Genomic DNA, 9,266 nt, shown 5'->3' with positions numbered 1-9,266 from the left:
GTACATTGGACATATAAAAAATCTTTAAACAATGGGGTAATATAATGGCCACTTATACATAAAATACAAGATATTTACGCTGACCCTATTTCATTTTAATATTTGATTGATTGCAATGTCATCATAAAAAAAGGCACTCATCAATTATTAGTCCATCCAAAAAGGTAACAAAATTCTGCAGAGGCATTCCATATATGGCTTTTTCAATAACATACAGTTATAAATAAACAATAACATACCGAACAGAAACTAGCCAGGAGTTCCTTTCAAACAAATATATACAAAGCGAAAGCTTGGCATTTTATCTTACATGCTATAGTCTCATCTCCTCTCAATTGAAATCATCCCTTTCAAACAAATATATACAAAGCGAAAGCTTGGCATTTTATCTTACATGCTATAGTCTCATCTCCTCTCCATTGAAATCATCCCAAGTGCTTGAACTCAAGCAGGCTTCTGTTGACCATAGATACTTGGGACAAAATTGTGCCACGATGGTCTAAAGCCATTAAGAGAAATCTGAACTAGCTCATTATCCTCAATTGTGTCTCCGACTGCTACAATTTGATCTCTTAGTTTTGCTATCTTCATGATATAGCTTGTCATTATATTTGTCTTGCTCATTCAGTTAATGCTGAGCTTGTTCTTTAAGAACATATTTTTGGATACATTCACACTTTGTTATAAGGTTCCCAAGTCATCATACATCTCTTTTGCAGTGTTCTTCCTGATGATATGAGGGATAAAGTGATATTCACTAATTCCAACAGGATTCGCTTTGCTACCACTGCCTTCCTGTTGTGTTCTACCAAATCTTGGGATCTGTAGGTGGCTGTGCCACCTACTCAACAAGTTACCACAAATCTGCGATTTTTAAAATAAACAGTTAACTCAACATTCATGTTACAAATGACTTTCTTGCATATCGGGAGTCTCCATTGTTACAACATCAAACAAGCTACACTTTACAATCATTAGATCAACAAGGGCTTCTCACCCCACAACTTGTCTTAGGTCCATGTGCCAATCATTGGCACAATTCACTAACATCACTAAAGTTTGGAACACTGGCTAACACATACTATAGAAAATATATAACTAAAACTCACATTTCTGTCCTAAATCACAGTGCTGTTAATAAGCAGGAATACAAATTACAACATACACAAGTTACCACAAATATGCGATTTTTAAAATAAACAGTTAACTCAACATTCATGGTACAAATGACTTTCTTGCATATCGGGAGTCTCCATTGTTACAACATCAAACAAGCTACACTTTACAATCATTAGATCAACAAGGGCTTCTCACCCCACAACTTGTCTTAGGTCCATGTGCCAATCATTGGCACAATTCACTAACATCACTAAAGTTTGGAACACTGGCTAACACATACTATAGAAAATATATAACTAAAACTCACATTTCTGTCCTAAATCACAGTGCTCTTAATAAGCAGGAATACAAATTACAACATACTAAATCATTGTTAAAAGCAAAACAGAAGCTCAATAGATGAACTGTCAAAACTTGTTATTTCTTTCTCATTAATTCTGAACTGGAATTTGTTGTAGGAAAAAGACAACAGGGTAATTCATTGCTTGTTGCTGTACTAAATGAATGAGCCTATACCCTTGCTTTCTACTTTATAGACGAAGAAGAGTAAGCCCAATGAATCTGGACACATGTACAACAACGCATCCATTGGAGATGATCTGAAGCATTCAAACATGGATCCTCTTAGAGATCTGTACCCTTATCTGTATGTATGCACCTCACTAAACTTACACTTAATCTACATTTAGAAGACTGCTTAATAAAATGAAATTAACACATGCTACTGTGTGTGCCCTTGGGTTATAGTAATTCTGTCTACATGTGGGTTCTTTACATGCTAGCATCAACATAATATAGAACTATCTAAATGTTACTTGCTATTCTGATGTTTAGTATTTACAATCTCCAAACTTAAATTCTTGTAAATGAGATTCAGTATTTACTCTGCAATTTAAATGTAGATTCTGTTTCTGCTTAGTGTATGGAGCTTATATGTTGATTATAATGGATCAAAACCTGGAAGGCCCCCAGATCATTGTTAGCTGGAGGAGCAGGGTAATGTAATGGTTTCACAAATTCCTGTCTTCATTGTAAATTAATTTAGGGTTTCCTTTGTATCTCAAACATCTCATGAGATTTCTCAGCATCACATGAGGTTTATTAGAGAAAAAAAGAAAGATGAGGCCTATTTTTCAGAGTATAGAAATAAAGTTCTAAAGCAAACTACTCCTAGCTAGACTACTCCGATTTTTTGTCCAAAGAAATTTTCCTTTCTTCATTTGTCGAGGTCAAAAGGAAAAAAATAGTGTGTAGGAGCTGGAAAATAATATATTATCCTTCAAAGACTATTGAAAGGTTTGAAACCTAAACGAATACCTGACAACAATATATAAATGTAATTAAGTTTACTCAAGTAAATGTTGTTGTGGTTATTCAGTTTTACAAACTAAAATATACTTAACAAAACTATTGTAACGGAGTCTAATTCATATATGTTCCCACAGATGAGGAGGTTGTATTGTAAGCCTGAATGCAATTACTCTGCTGAAGAATAAAACTTAATTGTCTTGCCCCTGGATATTTCCTTGACATGTTGTCAGGGTTTTACCACATAAATCCTGTGTATTAATCTATATAATTTTGTGTGCGACTTTATTGTGAATAATCTAATTTGCAGACTCTGAACAACATACCTGAGCTATTCACAACTCCTGGGGTTATGAGGTGAAATAGTTTATATCTTTTATAATTACGTGACCTCCTTGCCCCACAACATACAGCATTTAACAATCAATAAATTGTCTTTCTCCCACAAATTGAACTGATTTACTTCCTCTGTAGCAGGTGACTGAACAACACGTCTAGAAATGGTCCTTGTCAAGGTCATTATCACCGATAGAGATATTTTGACAAAGGAAATTTGACACTGCATGCAATCTACAATCACAAACAAATAAGAGATGGATTAAAAATAAACTTCCTATTTCCCACAGCCAAAGTGATGATCAAAGATTTTAGTCCATATTTCCAATACAGCATAACAACACTAAACATTGATAAATCATAAACAAAAAGAGGCATACCTTCATTGCAAGTTCCTGATCGATGTTGCAACGATATCTAGCAGCGCCTTCTAGGGGACAGCTTGTTCCTTTATACAAAAGATTGATATTACAAAGAGTTGAGAGCTGCATAAGAGCATCAGCCATAGGCCCCAAACCATTTTCATCAGCTGCAGATATATTGTCAGATTGTAGATTTTCCAATTCTTCATCTGCCACTGCTGTGATGCATTGGAAGATTGCAAGCAGCCTCTCCAGAGGGAAACTCCCTGGACCTTTAAGGAACTTTTCTTGCTCCTCATGTTCCTTTCTCTCTGTGGATTTTACACTCCTATTCACAAACCAACAAAAGAGAGTATACAATAATTACTCCCAAAGTGATGCTTGGGATTGCATAATTATATGGAGGAAACGTTAACTTCTTGCTGCCATGAAATGGGAAAGAGGGCATAGTATTCAGATGAGCTGGAACTTCTAGATAAAAGAAATCAGATCCTTCCTTATGTGAAATCAACTAAATTTATTTTTAAGAATCAGATGAAAAGAAAAACAAAAAAGGAGAAAAGCAAAGGATCAAAGGAACTAAAGTTCTTACTTTTTCCTTCGCTTACGATTATCTAATCCCCCAGACGAATCAAACAACGTGGCATCAAGAGTCGCAGGGTTCCTTGATGCAATGAAGGCAGAGATGAGCAAGTACTTGCCACAAACAGAAAGATGAAAATCTAGATCTTCATGTATTTCATCAAAACCTTGTCTTCTTGTCATGATTTTCCTTCTAACCTTGTCTCCAGAAGTAGGGACATTGAATATTTGGTTCAAGGCCGGTGCAATGTGTGGCTCAAGATAAGAAAACAGCCTCCGCTTTCCGTTTTCATCGGGAACCACAGCTTCTTTGCTAATTGGTTCACAGTATTTTTGAAACAAAGGTTCCAATGCTGTAGAGAGTTCTGTAACTCGCCTGCAAGCTCTACTGAAGGGCTTCAAAATAGCACTGTTCAATATCAGAAACAAAAAGAAAACAAGTTTAAATCAAGCAGCCACATATTTCATTGAAACTTTTAAAAACTTCGAAAGCCCCTTAACTTGAACAGCAAAGAGAACCGTGGCAAGGTTTGGACACCTGAGATCAGAGAAGCCCAACTTTCTTGCTGCTGGGTGGATCTTCCCATACAAAATAAGCAAGTGTATAGTGTGCAGAAGTGACAGAACTTTCAGCAAACCAAACTAATAACCTCATTGACAGGAGCCAATCAACAAGATTTACACATTGCGACATACTCCTATAGACGCAGAGAAATAGTAGACACATGAACCCAAATTTGCCTCGTGTTTTTCTAATAAGATTTGAGCATTATTGTTTCATTAACAGAAATCTATAACCATATTTGAAGAAAAAGGTAGGCACAGGTACTTACTTGAGAAATGAGGCATACAGCTCAGTATTAGGCTGCCCTTTGATAAGGATTTGATACAACTCATCATCAGTATAGTCCCGAAAGTAGACTGTCAATGGCTCCAGAGCACCAGTATGGGAATAGAAGGAATCTGGAGTGATATTGCTGATAAAAATCAAACCCAAATTGGGCATTCTTGTCAAATCAGATAGCTTGAACAATGCCGAGATGAGGTTGAAACCATTGTTCCACTCATGCAGAAGTTCAATATTGTCAAATATCAAGTACACCACCTCTGGAAAATCCAATCTCCTGACTTCTTTACTAAAAGAATCATTGTCCCTCTTCCCTTTGTCTTTCTGCGAAGGATCATCGCAACCAGAATCCTGAAGCCCCTTTCCTGTATTTTTTTTGGAGGAACCCTTAAGCCCCTTTTCTGGACTTTTTTGGGTATTCTTGCGAGGGGAGCCGTTAAACCCTGATTCCTGAAAGCCTTTCTCTGGACTTATTTGGGTATCCTCGTGGGGAGATCCCTTAAACACTGATTCCTTCAGCCCTTTATCTGGGATTTTTTGGGAATCCCTGGGAGGAGAGCCCGTAAACCCTGGTTCCCCATCTTTCCGAGATTCTATAGACCCACCTACCAATTTCTTTTCGTATTTTTTCTCAATGGCCTGAATACAGGCTTCTTTCAAATACACAACAAAATCTGCAATTTTCTCGCAGCGCCTCGCACTGCTATAGTTATTAGCTTTCGTTCTTCTGTGGGATATCAGCTGGTTCAGAATGGATTCAAACAGCAGACGAGGGCTAAAACAAGATCTACAGCTCGCATAGGCAAAAGGGCGGTTCAAACGCTTAAATATATCTAAAACTACACTGGTTTTGCCAGTGGAAGGGCCCCCATAAACAAGCAATGGGGTCATAAAATCCCTTGGACCCCCAACGAGCGATATGAGCTCTTTAATCTGTGTTTGTCGCCCGGGAAATCCATCGCAGAGGCATTTCAAAAGCTCTTCTCTGTTCATTATTTTTTGGGGTTCGTCGCGAATTTCAACGGATTCCAATGGAGAGGAATAAGAATTTAATATGGTATCGTTTACTTGCGTGACTGATGAAGAGGGATTTCCTGCATTGTTGGCTGCTGTGCGCCTGGTGATCCGCCTTGATGGGGTTGAAGCATCTGTGTTGGGTTGTTGCAGTGAATTGAGACGGGGTTTTGTGGGGGTTTTAGGATTAGAATGGTGGTCTAAACTTGGATCCATTTCGCTGCAAAGATGACAATGCCTATTTATTAAATGATTGCAAATAATGTCTACAGCTTGAGCTGATATTTTCTGTGTGCTGGTGTTGTCTGTGTACATGTACAATCCGTATAGGCTGGTTGTGTATTAGTTGATAATGAAAAAAGGATCCAGCGAATTGTTTGGGCCCTTCAATCAGTGCCTTGGTTTTCTGGAATGAATCTTATAGCCCCATGTCTGACCGGATTCTGCTGCCCCATCATCAGCTGCTTCTCTGCCTGGTCCTGTAGAGTCTTCGAGCTCTGTCTGGTCCTGGTAAACCCTTTCCTTCTTACCTGTGCATCCTCAATACGTTACACCTACTTTGATTTCTGCAAAATGCATGTAACTTTACGCCTACAGACTTAATCAATCGCACCGACAGACTTTGGTCGCTAAGATCCAGAGTCGAGACAAAAATAGATGCCTCATATCAGAGAACTAAGGTTTTCTCTCCCATCCCGGCCGCTTCAGAGTTACACTGATATGGTCAAAGAAACCCAAAAATGGCGGGAAAAGGCTCAGACGCCATTAAAATAAGCATTTCATAACGGACTCGAATAACTTATGGACGCTCGCCTTTTTTTTATAACGAACTATTTTGATTTTCAATTTTAAAATTTAGGAGTTTTATGCCATTTAAAGGGATCAAATTGAAGGGTTATATTTTAATTTAAAGGTTTTATTTGGTTAAATATTTATTTTATATGAAAATTAAAATTATTTTAATATTTCATGTATATCCTACGCGTCATATTTTCTATGGCATGGGCTATTTGTTCGATGAAACCAAAAATATTCTTGCAAAAAAAATTAAAAATTTCAAGATAAAAATGTTTAAATTGAGTTTTTAACGGTTGAAATAGAAACTTAAAATTGTAAAATTTAACCATTATAATTTGTATTTACAAAAATTCCTCCTTAATTTTATCAAAATCTTACCGTATCACATGATTAAAAAAATATATCTTATAACTTTCTAAGTGTGTATTTTCCAGAAATGAAATTTCAAAAAATAATTATTCTCAAATTTTAAGGAGAAGAAATTGTTACTGGTAAAAGATTAAATATTGATCAATCCTTCGAAAACATATTTTTAAGAGTTTGTTGCCAAACTGAAATATTTGAAATAGATGTTAGCCCTACACCATCTACAAAGTGGGTGGGAAAGGAAAAACAGATTTTTGCCTCTTATAATTAGGATGCTAAGCTTCATCCCATGTGAGCTTTAAGAATGGTTTTGCGAGAAACCTCCTTTTAAGAATGGTTTTGCAAGAAACCTCCTTTAAAAACTAGGATGCTAAGCTTCATCCGTAGGAGGTCCAAGAATGTATTTTTTGGATTTCAAATTTGTGAGCATAGGAAGAATGTTTTTTTGGATTACAAATATCTAAGCATGGGATTTGTTTAGAGATGAGTTTTTATATGAATATAATTATAAGAATTATTATTTTGGAATTGTTATATGTAGTGTGAGTTTTTCTACGGCCAGTGTGAGTAATTCTTTTGTGGCCAAGGGTTTTTTCTGCGGCAACCATGGGTAATCTTTTTCTGCGGCCATCTTCTGCAGCCAAGGGTTTCTGCTGCGACCCACTGATCGTGGGCAATGGAACCGTCAGTAGGACTTGAAACAGCGGCGATCTGTAAGTTCAGATTTTGCGTGTTATAGACATCTCTCGTAGATAACTGCTTATTGGATCTGTAACAAAGAGCCTTGTTTATGGGATCTGTATGATTCGACATACAATTATCTTCATTTTTTCTCTTAATTCCAATTAATTTTGGACATTTTGTATGATGTTGTTGGGTCTAATCTTCTACAGGAAAGTAAAATATTACAGATCTGAGACACAGATCTCAACGGCCTGTGTGGCTCCCTTTTGTAAAATTCTTTAGAAACATTTTTATACTCAGCAAGAGAGCATTCTCCAGATGGCTTCCAGCTTCGCGAAAATTGTTGCTAGCTCATATCCATTCGCCTCTAGGGGGCAAGCTCCTACCCATATCGTTAGTGAAGCCCCAACGCCCATTGTCCAGGTGGACCAGGCCTCACTCGATAAGGCTTTGAAGTTTGTTGAAAGTGCCCTAATCTGCGAATTAAATGGTTTTTGGCCATGGCTGACAGCTCTCCACAGTTGGATCTCGGAGGTATGGAAGCCTATCATTTCTGATGCAATTAATATCTACCCCTGTGTTATGGGTTTCTTTATAATAGATTTTGAAAACCCTGAAAGCAGACGATGTATTCTAGATTCTAGCCCTTGGCTTTGGGAAAACTCAGGCCTATTCATGAAGCTATGGAACCCATCATTCAATCCCTCAACAACAGTCATAACCTCAGCACTAGTTTGGGTGAGATTGTCAAACCTACCCTTGCATCTCTAGAATTCCTCCCCACTAAAAGCCATTGGAAATGCAATTGGGAAATTTTACTACATGTGCCCAGAAACAGAGGAATATGTCAGAACCACCTATGCACGCATCTGTGTGGAAATGGACTTCAACGCCAGATTCCAAGCTGAAATACACCTAACAAGTGAAGACTATGTGTGGAACCAGAAACTCGATTATGAAAGTGTCCTTTTCAGATGTCGATCCTGCTTTGAGACAGACCATCTAGCCAAAAATTGCCCAAAAGCCTCCCAGAAAAATTCTGCTGGAAAAAATCACCACGGATCTACATGGTGGGAAGGAGCACAGAAAGAACACTACACTGTCATCAAAGAAGAATACTCTTGAGAAAATTCTGAATCACAAGAAATCGGGCAAGGAAGAAACAACTCTCAAGACAAGCAGGGGGAAAGCCCCGCCCAACAACAAAAAAGTGAACTCGACAACACCTCAAGCATCAACAGTTATGAGGATTTGAATACCACACAAAATAAATTTTCATTTAATAGCAAAGCAGATCTCCTAGACCAAACTTCTTCTCTGACTATCTTCAAAAGGACAAACACAATAAATCACCAAGCTAAGATACCAATGTCCCAAGAACCAAAAGAGTTGAAGGAGATGCAAGATAAAGGAAGTTGGAAGACTGGAGAGAAAAAAAAGAAAGCTGCAGCACCAATCTTGCCAAGAAAGATGAGGAGCCAGGCAATTAAAAACTAAGAAAATTATAGGTTTGATAGACCAATTTGTTCTCAGTGGACGTTAACCACCACCACCATCTTCATCAATTAATATGAAATTTGGAAAATTGATTAATTTAACATTTAATTGGTTTCACATATTTATTTATATCATATATTAAATCTATTTTTGAATTTTAAGTTAATCTCTATTATTATATTTTAGATGAAGGGTTTTGGAAACAATGTGAAAATTTTATTTATATATTACTATTATCAATAAAAAATCTACTCCAATTTAATATGAAAAAGACATTGTAATGTTATGAAGGGTTTTGGAAACATTGTGAAAATTTTATTTATATTATTATCAATAAAAAATATACTCCAATT

The 9,266-nt window shown here is 36.9% G+C and overlaps 1 protein-coding gene across 3 annotated transcripts; it reads right to left on the bottom strand.

The window, feature by feature from the left end:
• Positions 1-279: 279 nt before the first annotated feature.
• On the bottom strand, positions 280-6,341 carry LOC149148061 (origin of replication complex subunit 5-like). Of its 3 annotated transcripts, none has more exons than XR_016262605.1 (5): positions 4,541-6,341; positions 3,718-4,116; positions 3,144-3,453; positions 2,754-2,997; positions 280-864 (listed from the first exon to the last, which is right to left on the bottom strand). XR_016262605.1 is itself a non-coding variant. In XM_089439830.1 (4 exons), exons 1-4 carry the CDS (start codon positions 5,881-5,883, stop codon positions 2,950-2,952), a joined length of 2,100 nt encoding a protein of 699 aa, XP_089295956.1. In that variant the 5' UTR covers positions 5,884-6,341; the 3' UTR covers positions 2,556-2,949. The 3 variants fall into 3 exon arrangements, 1 of the variants encoding a protein (XP_089295956.1); XR_016262606.1 differs by lacking the exon at positions 280-864 and adding an exon at positions 1,482-1,718; XM_089439830.1 differs by lacking the exon at positions 280-864 and having other exon boundaries at positions 2,556-2,997.
• Positions 6,342-9,266: the final 2,925 nt, after the last annotated feature.

The sequence above is a fragment of the Pinus tabuliformis genome, chromosome 9, assembly GCF_031772625.1.
Source record: "Pinus tabuliformis cultivar Carrire ecotype Pingquan chromosome 9, CPIR1, whole genome shotgun sequence".
NCBI classification, from domain to species: domain Eukaryota; kingdom Viridiplantae; phylum Streptophyta; class Pinopsida; order Pinales; family Pinaceae; genus Pinus; species Pinus tabuliformis.
This window is presented reverse-complemented; position numbering and strand designations above follow the sequence as displayed.

What these genes read in the sequence shown, in the direction of transcription:
- LOC149148061 (XM_089439830.1), bottom strand. Translation starts at nt 5,883, where the DNA reads ATGTACACAGACAACACCAGCACACAGAAAATATCAGCTCAAGCTGTA. An exon ending in CTGTATGCCTCATTTCTCAA is followed by an intron (nt 4,117 to 4,540) that starts GTAAGTACCTGT and finishes GATATTGAACAG; the next exon opens with TGCTATTTTGAAGCCCTTCA. An exon ending in AATCGTAAGCGAAGGAAAAA is followed by an intron (nt 3,454 to 3,717) that starts GTAAGAACTTTA and finishes GTTTGTGAATAG; the next exon opens with GAGTGTAAAATCCACAGAGA.